Below are 14,552 nucleotides of genomic sequence, written 5' to 3'. Positions count from 1 at the left end.
GCTACTGCTGCTGCTGCTACCGCTGCTGTCCCCTTGAACCTCCCTCCCCGCCCTAGTGTGGACGATCAGCTGACTGGGAACTGTCAGTCGCCGCCAGCCGTGGGCCTGCGAGCCCACGTGACACGCGCTGCGGCTCTTCCGCCACGAGCGAACACCGACTCCGTTCGATTCCGCGGGGCGCAGCAGCCGTCCAAGATGGGACAACAAATCGCGAAGCTTCGCAGATATCCCACAGGCAAAACATCACTCGTTTCCACCGAAGTAACATTGATAGCCTCTCGCCACTCGCGGTTATTTCAAGATTGTTATGCGGCTACTATGACGTTTAAAGGTAGGCAGTGTTCTCATAAGCTAGCAACGTTAAGTGTCGCGGGATTCGCACGTTTCGATGCCGATGCTTGTCGCGAAGATACAGTGGAATAAAACCGAACCAGCGATACTCACGAAGAGAGTTGTGAATCAGCAATCGAGAGACAATTGACGATAATGAATGTACTCGTGAGGCATTGTTATTTCTTTACAATTTAAGAATAGTATCACTTCATCGAAATACGCGACTCGTTCTAACGTGTTTTCTTACAGTTTTTCGATTTTGTAAGAATTTTGTAAGAAAACCACTTCCTATGTAGTTAATAATGTTAATAAAACATGTTAATAAAGCATTTGCATTTTCAGTGAATGCAATTAACGATTACTGCAAGATCGTGCTGATTTTGTTAAAAGGAGAATCCACTTACATCGCAAGTGGTAATCCGATTTCGCTAGTAATGAAACATCGCTACTATTGGAACTATTGGAAAAGGATGAATTTTCAAGTTACATCCTCTGGTTAGCCGTTGAATGCCTCGAATTGACAAATACAATATTCCTAATTACGACATCTCGTTAAACGCCATTTGCATCGATTCTGTTCCTTTATGTTCTGGCAAAGAGAAAATGAGAATAATAGTATTATTACTGACTGGCATTTTCCTCAGAGTAACGAAGTTATTTATAGAGGAATATTAAAGTGATAAATTTTTGCAATATTTAATAATATATATATATACCACGTGTTAATTGCATTAAGGAGATAAAATATCCTAATTTGCGAGATTTTATCGAGTGATTAAAATTCTCGGTTTAGTAGCACTCAGCAGCGATAATCAACCTATTGTTCTTTCGCTTTCATCGATATTCAGTAACGATATCGTCGCAATTCTCACTATAATTATTAACTGCGAATGAGTTGTTACAAAAGTGCGTATATAATATAACGAGCGATGATTTCTGTGATGATATAATTAACAAAATTGTTAACTTTTGTTTATAATAGGCATTCGCTATTCTTAACATGTTAATATAAAGTTGATAAAGTCCTCATAAGTTTTTTTCTTTTTCTTGAGTTCTAGATAACATTTTTTTTGTCTCTCTCTGTCTCGAGCTCTATAGAAAATTATTAGGATTTGAATCGAATTCGATTTCGATTTAAATAAAAATCATCAATTTTTACGTAACAAAACTATGAAGTAGACTTTGATATTCAAATTTTTTTACGTTTAATCACCAGGCTTCTTTACAAAACAAATTAAAAACATGCATGATGGAGGGAAGATAAAATTTCAAACAAATTTCAAAAGAAACGTATCAATTAAAGTCACCTTTTCACTATTTTTCATCACTATTTTTAATCATTATTTTTAATATTATTACCGTCTCTTAAGAAAACATTGCTGTCTACAATTCAAATGACACTCGCTTTATAATTGCGCATATATTCGAAGAGTGATAGTATATGTCGCGTCGTGTTTATGCATAAATAATCGTCGCACATATTAACGTCATACATGAACGTCATACATGGTAAGGTGAGCCCACAAATTCTGTTGCCGAGCGAGGATTTCCTTACATGGAAGTATCAGAATTAATTTCTTCCCCTACACGTCTTAACGACACGATGATAAATTGCATGAACAGTTGGAGCAATGAGCCACAGGGGGGAAGAACTGATTCCACCCGGGGTAGCACAATCTGAACTTAATCTCGCTTGACACTTCGTCAGTCCCATGGATTAATGTCTCTACCAGATTACTTGAAGAGAATATGAAAACATCTTGTTAAAGAATTGAGGAAAGCAACATATATTGGCGATGGGTTTACGGTTTTGGTAATGGAATCGCAGGGACGTCAAGGGACGAAGTCACTTGGATCGGGATTGGTACCGAACCCTGATCGTTGCAATTTCATGTCTCGAATTCTATTGCAGATGCGCGCTAGAAAAAGCGGAAGATGCGGAAAAGTCATAGGCACAGCGTGTGCTGTGGCAACGTGTGTTCGATGAGAAAGAGTGGGGGGAGAGCGAGCGAGCGAGCGCGCGAGCGAACGAGCCGCGAGAGAGGAGGGGGCGGGAGAGAGCGGGCGTCAAAAGAGAGACAGGGGGAGGGAGGAAGAGAGAAGGACCATGTCCTACCCCAACGACCACGTGGTGCCGAAGACACTTTCATCATGCAGTGTGCCTCGGTACCCGGTCGAACCACGTGGATACGTCGTTCGACGCTCCCGAGGAACGGATCCGCGCCGCGCATGCGTCGCGTCGGGCCGCGACGCACCGCGCATTGCTGCATCAAGGTCGAGCAAAGTCGCACGATTATGACCTCGTGGTGACGGCGATGGTACCGGACCTGATTGCGCTCGCTCGGTAGATCAAACTTGGGCGGGAAAGAACACGCCACGCCGCCTCTCGCGTATGCTCGTACGCTTCCAAGCCTGCAAGCTCGAAATCCATCCATGAGATCCATTGGTTCGCGATCGGTGGATGCAATCAGCGTTGGCGTTAATTCGACGTGCTTAATTATCCGCTCCCTTTTGTCAACGGACATAGATTTCTTCAGGGTTATAACGATTATAGACGAGAGCGAGCACTTTAATACGCTTCGTATAATATACCTCTCTTGTGCAGGGAAGAGAAACGAGTTGGGAAGGTCTTATCATATATATAGTCAGATGATCAGTGCGCTCGTATTCACAGACACTTTACGACTCATGACTCACCGATTAGTTCCATTCTTTGCAAGCATGAAGTGGAGTTGGACTATATAATTGCTTATGTAAACGAGGAGATACGCTTTTTAAATGTTGCAAGTACGCCGCGACACGAATGCTCACGGCGATGTTCCGTCTGCGAGATTATCGCCTCCTTCTCAACGGTGAAGTTAATATCTCGCAGATTATTGATATTTTGCGTCCGCGTTCTTAAAATACGTGTCATGCAGGTCGCACGTCGCACCAATGTTGCCATCAGGGACACTTTCTCGCGCATGCGTATTTAGATGCAGATTCATCGAAGTATCACATTTAGAAGAAAAAAGTAAGATCATTTAGTCTTTTACTGAAATTTTTTATATTATATAAAATTGTTTATAATTATATACAATTGTATAAAATTGTAAAAATTACATAAAAATTATTTAATTATATAGAATTTTAAATATAATTAATATTAATAACTTACACTAACATTAATTTTTTAACAAAGTTATATTTTTGTAAATATAAGGAAAGAAAGTATATAATAAAATACATTTGTGTTTAAAATAAAATATTTTATTTGAAAATTACGAGCATGCTTTTTAATGGCTCCCTTTTGGTTATGTATATCCATATTATGTTTATGTTAAATAAATAATAAATAATAACATTTATCTTTAATAACAATTAATAATATTTAAATACTTACTTTATTTAACCTATCTTATCCTAGCGTGGAGCCCGCCAAAATTTTAACGCCTATTATATACGTATGTCATGTTACAGCCCTAGATATGACTATTGGTCATAATACGCATGCGCGAGAAAATGGCCCTAATAGTAACACTGCGTCGCACGTCCTGTCTCTCGTCAACTATTATTACTCATTGGTTACCGAGCAACGCGCACGACCGGACGTTTGCGGTCGTCCACGGCGCGGCGCCACGTTCCCGATTCATCGACGAGCGTCGCGACGGCGACGACGGTGACGACGGGGCGGCAGCGACGGCGACCAGAATAGAGCGAATACACGGGCGCCGATCCAGGGAGCACTGACCCAGTATGCTCGGCCGTCGCTGATTTTACGAACCACGATTCCCGTGCTTCCCCCAATCGCTCTCCTCCTTCTCCTCCTCTTCCTCCTCCGTTTCCTCTCCTGCTCCGTCGCCGCCGTTGTCGCTTAGAGCGCACTTTGAGAGCGCAGGACTGCCGCCGATGATTCTACATCGCGTGGCCACGTGTCACGCCTGTAGAGCCACGTGCCAAGTCCACGCGCGCGGAGATCCGGATTCGCGCGTCGTCGAGACAGGAAAATGTATGAGGTCTTTCCATTTGTTCCGTCTTATTAACTTTTAATCACATTTTTTTGACATTGTAATTGCTGTATTAATGATTATATATTGGATATTTATGACTATTTTATTTATGTCTCTGTCACACTACATTCAAATGTTATGAATCTACGTGATCGATTAAGAATGAAAGCACCATTACATACATTTGAAAAATGAGGATTTATTTAAAATGCGATATTTGTATTTTTATTTCTTGTGTATATTTTTGCGTTAACGAATGGATGATAAATTTTATCGCAAAGATTTTGGCATGCAACGTACGGCAAAGAGAAAATAGCGAAACGCGAATGCCTTCCGCGCGCATAATTCGCAAAAATAAACGGGATGCAATAAACATTTATTTCCATGTCGAAATGTGGATCTTGCTTTATTCGATTCAACTCATTTTTCGATAATTTTTCTGTCATATTGTAAATGATAATCAAAAGCATTAGTGCATATCAATTTTAATGATGAATTTCTTGACAAATATTTTTTCGGGAAATTTAGGTATGGTTCTTTTTCTCGTGACTCGAAATGCCGATTGCTGATGCTTCAAAATCTTTGAAAAAAATTCTGTATAAATGAACGAAAAAGAGTTATTAAAATTAGGATCTGATTTCCAGAGCAGGGCCATGTATTCGCGGACGGATTTCCTCTGCGCGGCGCGCAACCCGAGAAACGTCGTTTATTTTTTTAGTCGACCGCAGAAATTTATGTCCCGCTTTATCTCGCTTGCCGCCGCTACGGGGAATTCTCTTCAAGAGATATTTTCAAGAGATGAGCGAGGAATCCTCGAGGAGAAGAGGAAATGCGACACAAGCCTCCCTCGATACAAGCTTCTTTTAATAATCTATAAAACCTCGCATGTTTTTCTCTTATACATAAATATATTCCTATAAGTAGACATTGATAGGGAAGGAAATCGTAAAAATCTCGGCGCGATAAAAGTCAATGCTAGATTTTCTTAAATTATTCTCCTCTTCAAAATGTCTGAGCTTGAAATAACAGAGTGTCGAAGTGCTATAAATAACATGCACGAGCGTGTTATCTCTAAGCAGTTTTATCAAACGCAATTAACTTTACAAGCTCCGTCAATCCGCGTTTGCGGAGATTCTCATATATTCAATAATTCTTACATGTCTTCTGTTTTTATTCGTTGCAGGTCAATACCAGAAATGAATGGGCGTCATTGTGTGAACAATTTCACTTGCCCAGCGGTTGCATCAATAGCGGAGTCGGCCTTAAACAAATTTATCTTCGGTAAGTTTATCCTTGCAGATTTAACAGCACTTTGGCAAATATGCTTCCTCTTAACAAGAAGCCAGAGCTATCCAACATCACGTTAGGTCGTCGTGCGATATTCTTTAAATTTACGAAATATATAAATATATCGCTATAAAAACAAGTGGATATTCTTAGAAAAATATTCTCGAATCTTTTTTATGATATTATATCTTTAATCAGTCACTCGTGGATACCTTGTGTGTGTGTGTGTGTGTGTGTGTGTGTGTGTGTGTGTGTGTGTGTGTGTGTGTGTGTGTGTGTGTGTGTGTGTGTGTGTGTGTGTGTGTGTGGTGTGTGCGTGCGCGCGCTTGTGTGTGTGTAAGATTTATTGAATGGCACAGGTTCGCGCGATTGGATTTGGATGGTTTCGTTTGATCGGGACGCACTCAATCCTGATTGCACAATCGTACTAGTCCTATTGTAATTAACGAATCGAAGGTTGCTGGGATCAGTTGCACCGAGATGAATCGGCGATCTGGATTGTCAAAAGGGGGGCCTTCACCAGTACCGACGACTTCTCTCGACGCGGCACGGCGGGCGGCGTGGCGCGTCACGTCGCGCCGCGCCGCGCCGCGCCGCGCTTGCTACAATGTTCCATTGCGTCTGGCAGTCCGCGAGCGTCTGCAAGAAGCAGGGAGTAGCAGCGTTTTGCCGCACGGCCAACACCGCGCGTATCGGCATTGGTCCCTACGCCCCACCACCATTTTCCGTATCGCGTACTACGTACGTTCATTCATTCATGCCCCGACCTCGCTGACGAGAGCCACCACGTGGTTCCTGAGTCTCGCTTTCCTCTCCCTCCCACCCTCTCCCCCCTCTCTGACTCTCTCGCCCGCGCTCTCGTTCTCTCTCCCTCGAGAGAAGCGAGCCCTGCAATCTTGTTAGCAGCGCGCGCGGCTGACAAGTGCGGACGCGCCACCAAGTCTTGTCGATGTTTTCACGCGTGATTGTTCGTACCCAAATTTGCGCCGCGCAAACTGCAAACGAAACTCCGGAGTTCTTGTTTCTTGAGTTTTCATCTTTCACGCAAAGTTCACGCGACTTTGATCAGCTTAATTTCATAGATTTGAATGATCCGTAATTAAGCAACATGAAAAATCATTTTCTTATTAATTTAAGTTGGAAGTTCTTTATATATTTTCTGATGATGTAACCATCATCTTTTAATAGCTGACTATTCGAGCCAATGAAGAAGACAAGAAGCTGAAATAGTCTTTTGAAGTTCCAAGATATAGTTGCTCTAAATTTAAATACACACGAGATATTTACTTCTCGCATCTGGATATACATCGATATTTGTCATCTTTATTTCCCTTGATTTTTTGATTTTACTTGTCATCTCTTCTTGGACCCTTTGGTTTTCTAATTCCGAAGTCAAAGTACCATTTCTTGAACATACATATCGTTTAGAACATTATATCGCATGGCAGAGAACAAAGCTTGTATCATCAGGATTAAATAATCGGGAATTGCCGTGTCGTGTCGATTACAACGCGAGCATCGCAAAGACGTTTATTTCAAATCTATTGCCTCGTTAAACAAGAAGTCAAATATTCATTCGTGCCACGTGACTCCGACTGGAGACATCCCGGCGGTCTACTACTTTATGTTAGTAGTCAACAGCACCGGCGTTGTCACACATGCGGCGTGCGACAGCTGCAGTAGGCAGCGGCACGCCGCCGCTGCAGTAGTCAGACTAGTGTTCAGTAGTCTGCACCCGCCAACGGCCAATCAGGCTCTGGGCTGCTTTACTCTCCGCCTGCACCTTCCGCGCTGTGTACGTTGGTTGCATGAATGGATCCGCTACACCTATCCCCACTACTTTCTTTCGCCCACCCACGACTGGATGTCCTCTCTCTCTCTCTCTCTCTCTCTCTCTCTCTCTCTCTCTCTCTCTCTCTCTCTCTCTCTCTCTCTCTCTCTCTCTCTCTCTCTCTCTCTCTCTCTCTCTCTCTCTCTCTCTCTCTCTCTCTCTCTCTCTCTCTCCCTCTCTCTCCCTCTCTCTCTCTCCCTCTCTCTCCCTCCCTCCCTCCTTCGACGCCTCATGATTTCCTCCGTGCCCCTCTCTCTCTTTCTCTTTCATATATCCACTATCTTTTACATCTACCCTGTTCGCGCGAATATCGCACGAGTTCGTCGCACTTCGACGACCAATGGTCGGTCGGTCAGTTGGTTGGTCTCTCGATCGTCTCGAAGAACTTCTTTCTGAGTTGTGCATTCTCCGACTAGAGCTTCGTACCACGTGTTGCTATCGTTGCGAGACGACCGGTTCTCCAGAAAGGCCAACCAATTCTAAGCGAGAGCAATCTCGATCGCCGTGATTGATCCTTTTATTTGATTCAGCTGATTTTCACACTGAGATTTTTAATTCTTTTTTTTTTATGACTTGACAGTATAATATTATATCATTTAGGTCTTAAATGATTTTCAGAAATAAAAAACAATCAATGAATATTTTGTTCTTATTTACGTCTATCTTTGGAATTCTTAGAAAGGATTAAATTTTTTGAAAGCGTATAAAAAAATGAGAATTATGAAAAAAAATAGATTTGGACGAAATGCAAATTTATGTATTTGCATGAAACACTAAAGCATTTTGATGTACATTTTTAGGTATCTGGACAGGTACGAGAAAGTCCACTTTCTAGGCGAGGATGGTCAACAGGCTGATGACGACGACGAGGACTCCAGGCACCGGAAATGGTCGGCCAGAGCACTGCACTCCGTTCCTCTTACTTATAATCATCATCAACACAATATTGCAGGTGAGTTGCCGTAGTACGCGCTGTTAACAATTCTGAAATTCAGAAACTCTATGTTGAGGAATCCATCGTGATGGTGGATTCCTGCGGATTATCCCGCATATATTTCAGCAAGCAAATGTATTACCTTTTTATTGCGTTTACGACGAAATGCACAAATCCGTCGAATGCGTGAGCAGTCGCGTTTTCGATAAATCGCGTTTGCCAATTTATGCCGCTGTGCACGTCTGGATATATTTCACGTACGCACGGCCGGGCGACTTTCGAATGCATTTTCCACCGCCCATTGTTTCTCTCCTTGTCGCACTTTCATCGCCGCGTCGCGCCCGCATTCACTATATCCTCACCCTTTCTCTCTCTCTTTCCCTCTCTCTTTTTATCTTTTTTTTTCTGTTTGTATGCGCGAGTCACGGTTCAATAATTCGCTACGTTAGCAATTTCCGGCTGTCAGAATTTTTCGCTCGCTCGTTCCGCATCATCCCTGCAGCGCTGCGTAAAAAATATTGCGCGTTTCAGTACCTCTGCGAGTCTCCCCCTTCCCCGCGATTTTTCCTCTCGAATCCATTTTCATGTATCACGAGGAATGTCTGAATTTTGCAGGACCGTACTTTCGTTCGTGATATAAGAGAAATCATTTGCAACAACAGTAAATCGGACCCAGCATCTCGACGTACTGTAATTCTCTGGTGAATTCTTATATATAAATCGTCGATATCAGAACGATATCGACGAGAAGTTTTCCCGGCTTACGTCCGGTATACTCGCGAAGATACCAGTTCGGATTGCCAATCACGACGCTTCGCGTGAGGGGATTAATTATATCGGGGCATCCCGGCGTGCCCCGTGCCCCGTGATGGGCCGCGCCGTCTTTGCGGGAGATGCGCGCTATACATACGTATATATACGTACGTATCGTGCCGCGGCCAAGGCGGCAACGGGTTATTGACGTGCTACCGCTCGGAGAGCAGCAGTGGTGGCGGGCTATCGAGCCGGAGAGGGATATAGGGAGATAGATAGCGAAGCAGGGCGCACATGCGAGTCCGCGACGTGGTGGCCCGGCTGGGAGCCGCGAGTGCATTCGTGCGCGCACGGGGGATCGAGGGGAAGGGCGTGGGAGGGGTCGCACGAACGACGTGTGCAAGATAATTTAATAGGCAATAATAATGACACAAATTCATACAGGGTGTCCCAAATATATCTGGCAGCTTAGCGTAATTCTTCGTTTCGAATTGTTTTTTTCATGGCAAATATATGTATATTAAAATTATATATTTTCTTAACACTTCTTAAAGTAAAACATATGTTCTTGAGTCATTTTTTAATATTTTGGCAACGTAATTAGAATAATTTAATTCTATTTAATTGTGAAATAATAAAAGTATCTGTCAGATTGATATGCCGCTTGGAAAACTTAGAACTTTGGTTTATTTTAGATTTAAGGATGTCGGGGAACTATGACGTAAAGATACAAGATATTTCGATAGAGATTTTTTAAAATTAAATGTAAATTTTATAGTTCTATCTCATGCAGATCTTTATTTTAGTCAGCCGGCTCCTCGCACATTTACTTTTCAAGAGTAAACGCGCTGCGAGACATCTCTCTCTCTCTCTCTCTCTCTCTCTCTCTCGCCGGGATTACGCCGATCTGAGATCGGCCCCGAGAACCGTCGGGAGGATGACGCGTACACAGGTTTTTCTGGGACATCCCGTATACATAAATAGAGCATAGCGCATATATGTGAGCCGCCGGTGCGTTTCACCCGTCGACTGGCGGAACGCGCGCGGGTCTATACTCGGCGCACATGCGCATGCCGCATGCGGCAGCCTCGCTCCTCGTTGTACGAGCGACGCCGAGCGGATCACCCGCACAGAAGCTCTAGGGTAATTCGTCGGATGGACGAGGAAGGTGGGGACGTGGGAGAGAAAATATCGAGAATACGAGGGCGCAGCGCCCGGAGGTGCGAGATCTGCCTGTTGGGTGGAAGGAGGCGGAAGGGCGCGAAAGTGACGCTTACCGATATCTACGTGTACGTAACGATTGTTAATTTGCTCGCCGGGGTCTTAGTCGCGGCGGTGGTGGCGGCGGCGGTGGCAGCCGCGGCGACGACGACCTGGACACCCCACGAGCTCCCGCGCAAGTCGCGGGCGAGCGTCCCGGCGCCCCGTTACATCCCCGTTATCCCACCTCCCTCCCCGCGCGCGACACGAGCACCCGGAACTGGGGCAGTAAAGGCGCCCCTGAACGGGAAGTTATTCCCGTTTCTCTCATTCCGATGCATCATCCTCCCCCTCTCCCACGTTCTCGATGCCGCGGATCGTTTTGTCTAATCGTCACGCGGCGGTTTCGTCGCCTCCACCGCCACCGCCGTCGCGCGCGATGTGCGTTCTTATTGTTAAATCGAACGCCATTATAATTTTTACAACCGAGAGAACAGATTTTTTCCTTCGATTTCTTCCAACAATATCGTGTAATTGTCGAAACACTTTATGTTGCAACACGCGTCGAAAAAAATACGTTGGAAATATTCTAAATTATTTGCTTTTGATCGATGTCGAATTACGACATTACGATGTCATGATGACTAATGAAGATGATCACATCTGGTCTGACGATACAATCTGAATTAGCATTTTGTAATGCACTTAAGCCATTCACTTAGATCCATCCACTTTCCGTTAAGATCGTGCAGTATTGTCTGGTATTATTAATTTGATCGTTATCTTCGCGATCTCATTCGGGAATACCGAGAGAATTTATATGAGAATTCAACGTACATGCTGTACATTTTGGTTCTACCTGGAGGAGATCCTGACTATGCACGTACCGTGAAGTTCTATTTTGTTCTTACTGCGGACGGCACGCAACGTGCCGAGAATCGCGTGACACGCGAGTTAAATCGCTGATCGAGTACTCGCGATGCGTGGCCAAAGCCGCCGTTTGATTTCTTCGGGATGTATTCGCGATGCGCCACGTTTCTCCCAAACGAAATTTTCGTTCCTTCATCTGTGAAAAAGCTCATCGTTCTCGGGTAACGAAACTAGAGTCGCGGAGAAGTTCGTGAAATCGAGATTAAAACCTTAATTATCTACCCGTGATTGACAGTTTCGTCACGTGCGCACCATCGCGCGGCGGGAGGGGGGGGAAGGGATGGAAGCGTTGACGGTTGAGGGGAGGTCGGTGCGAGAGAGCGAGACACGAGACGGGGCGCGCGTCACAATCAATAAGCGTTTGCGGGATAAGTGTTCCGTCGGTTCTTGATCGTCCCGGCATAATGCCGCGCTTGCGTAATGTTCGCCGCGATTCCAGAGCGAGAGAGCTCACCCGCGATCCCGGCGGTGTGCTCGTGTGCTAGATTAGGGATGGCCATTTAGAAAGCAAAAAACTGTCCGACACCTCGTACTCTTTTGAATACTTATATGACATTACGGCGCGCGAATATTATCACAAAATCTCGAGATTAGAATCGAGCAAATTATTATTATTATTGTTGCCACGATGGTATTTATACGTTCTGAGATGCATAATTTCCTGAGTGATTAAAGGCACAAATACAGAATATGTATTGTATAAATATTGTTGCAAATTGAATTACGAGACGTGAAATAATACGAAGTTAAATAATATGATAATATAATAATACGAAGTTAAAATAATATGGTAATATAATGATAATATAATATGATAATATAATGATGATGAATTCTTAAAGAAAACGTATAGAAAGACGACGTGAAGTATGTACAAATTCGGAAGAAAAAAGTTATTTAGAAATTTAGAAAATGAAAAAAGAAAGAAAGAGAGAGAGAGAGAGAGAATGATTGCGTTGATTTGAAATTAAAATTGAAAATAAATTAAATGGAGGAATTTTGCCGAAACAATTTCTGTTCGTCGTTAGTTTAATATGAACCAGACGCGGAAATCTGAACAATCCCTGATCTCTCCAGGCGGATCCACCTGTGGTCGCAGGCACGGGTGTCGCGACGATTGACGTGACGACGTCTGGTCGAGGTTGAGGAGGGGTGGAGGGTAGCGAGGGGGTGACGACCACCGCGTGCCACTGGTGCCATCCGCCGCACTGCGCGCGCTCGTCTCGTTACGAGGCGTTTGTCAGCGGACTGCAACGCCAATTAACGCGCGAGGACCATGCGATGCCCGCCGTTACACTTCGCGCTGACATCCCCCTCTGCTCAGATCAAGAATTATTTTAGTTCACGGGCATATTTAGGGATCGTTCAATCACTTAGAAGCGGTCCGCGCCTAAACCCAAATCCTTCGCCACATTTTCGTTAAACATTAAATTTCTCGATGATCCCTCCTCTGCTCGCACCAAGAATTATTTTAGCTCACGGACGCACTTAGAAAATTCCTGGTGGAATTATTTAGAAGCGGTCCGTGCTTAAACTCGAATTCTTCACCATTTTCGTTAAATTTCTCCAAGTCCCTAGATTTTCCGAATTATTAATTGATGAACGCGTAGCGATGCGCAGTGGCGGTAATGCGTGAATTTAACGCACGTCTCTCGACGATTACAAGTGGAAATCGATTGGCCCTCTGTGCGCTGCGTTGTATCGCTTATTTATCGGTGTTTAATCATAGAGCCGTTTGATATTGACGCAGGTAGAATTGGATTGATTGAACGCGGGAAAACACGATGTCATGCGACGACAGTACGTCGACCGCATATTGCTTTTATCATAACGACGAACTACAAATAGCTTCGCTAACATTCACTAAGCGCTTAACGCGAATCAATTTCGCGTTAAGAGCATTTCGCTTTATCGGATGACAGACATAAATTTTAGTTATCTTAACACAAGATTCTCTTCTTTTTTTCTTTATTTTTATTTTTTTTATAAAAACTAAATAACTTTTGAAAATATGTAGAACTTGAATAAAGTTCACCTATATAAAGTTCACTATAGAGAAAATCGATGGTCAAAAAGGCAATAAAATCGGAAAATATTAACGCCTGAAGTGACGATGTAATTTACAAGCTGGAAACTTTTATCCGATAACGCGGTTTTATCCGAGAAAGCTACCATAAAATATTTATAAATTATTGTTGCAAAATATACGTTGGACAAGAATGGAGAAGAAAAAAATAATGCGTTTTCATGCGACGAGGCTCTCTTTTGTTCGTTACGCTTACGTAAAAGCAACATTCCCTTTATTACGCCGTGGAAACAAGGTGTTCAACTTGAAATCGATACTCGCCACTTCGCAGCATCGTTGACGAGCCATGATTTTATTAACGAGCCCCTGGCTCCTTCGGAATCACCTCCTTTCTCTGCCCTCGCTCGCGTCTCCTTTCATCGTTCTGCCGTGCCTACCGGTTCCCGGTTTGTGTCCCCCCCGTTTCCGGCAAAACTCGACACTTCTCCTGGGACGCGATATTGATCGCGGTTTTGCGGCTGAAAAGATTACTGCGATCCGCGATAACATTGCGCCGCGTACATACGATCCATATATTCCGCTTTCCGTTTGAAGTTTTCCTCGCGCTGAAATTCTGCCTGAGACGAAGGAAGTCATGATACAGGTAGTTGTAATTAACACTGAATAAAATTACCTTTTAAAAAAGGTCAAAAATTGACGCCGAGTTCACGTATCTCTTGTCTCGATAATTTGTGAAAACAAACCAATTTTTATCTGTCTAGACGAAGAAAACCGACTGCTATGTCATTATATAGACAGATGTAATTGTAATTAACACCGAACAAAATTACCTTTTAAAAAGACGTCAAGTTACATACTACTTCTTATTTTTGATTTATAAATAAGTCAATTTTTATCTGATGAGATGAAGGAAACTGATTCGTTGTCAAATCATTATTTATACAGATGTAATTAACATCTCGAAAAAATCCAACATCATTCCCGATTGTGCAAACTTTTTTCTACGAGAATGATAAAAATATTTACTTGTTCATGCTTATTCGTTTTTTTTCAAAGAGGCACGACGGACTTTAAAGGAATACTGCATGCGAGAGTCAAGGCTAGATATAATGATTAATGATGAATTTTAGAAGAAACGAGGAAATTATTTAAGAAAGATGGAAATTTGACGGATGGGCCAGAGATTAAGTATAAGATGTTACATTTATTTCTAGCTCTCTATTTTCGACAGTCAGAAAATTACGAGATGTTAGCAGGCGAAAGATCTCA

At 43.2% G+C, this 14,552-nt stretch overlaps 1 protein-coding gene and 2 long non-coding RNA genes across 9 annotated transcripts in view; 2 read left to right on the top strand and 1 right to left on the bottom strand.

Annotated features, from left to right (window-relative positions):
- Positions 1–14,552, top strand: part of Bap170 (Brahma associated protein 170kD) — a 46,762-nt gene that overhangs the window by 18,244 nt on the left and 13,966 nt on the right. For all 6 annotated transcript variants that reach the window (XM_011649646.3, XM_011649643.3, XM_011649645.3 and 3 more), the window contains exons 3-4: positions 5,506–5,603; positions 8,241–8,392. In XM_011649646.3, the coding sequence (XP_011647948.2) occupies positions 5,506–5,603; positions 8,241–8,392 (250 nt within the window). The remainder of the gene's footprint in view (positions 1–5,505; positions 5,604–8,240; positions 8,393–14,552) is intronic.
- On the top strand, positions 196–833 carry LOC148934975 (uncharacterized). Its single transcript, XR_016140881.1, has 2 exons — positions 196–331; positions 676–833. It is a non-coding gene; the product is annotated as an uncharacterized LOC148934975 (long non-coding RNA).
- LOC148934974 (uncharacterized) lies at positions 824–4,090 on the bottom strand. 2 transcript variants are annotated; one of them, XR_016140883.1, is made up of 3 exons: positions 3,716–4,090; positions 3,031–3,367; positions 824–922 (listed from the first exon to the last, which is right to left on the bottom strand). It is a non-coding gene; the product is annotated as an uncharacterized LOC148934974 (long non-coding RNA). The 2 variants fall into 2 exon arrangements; XR_016140882.1 differs by lacking the exon at positions 824–922 and adding an exon at positions 1,242–2,070.

This window comes from Pogonomyrmex barbatus, unplaced genomic scaffold (genome assembly GCF_055798465.1).
Source record: "Pogonomyrmex barbatus isolate J1 unplaced genomic scaffold, ASM5579846v1 scaffold7, whole genome shotgun sequence".
Lineage (NCBI taxonomy): Eukaryota > Metazoa > Arthropoda > Insecta > Hymenoptera > Formicidae > Pogonomyrmex > Pogonomyrmex barbatus.
This window is presented reverse-complemented; position numbering and strand designations above follow the sequence as displayed.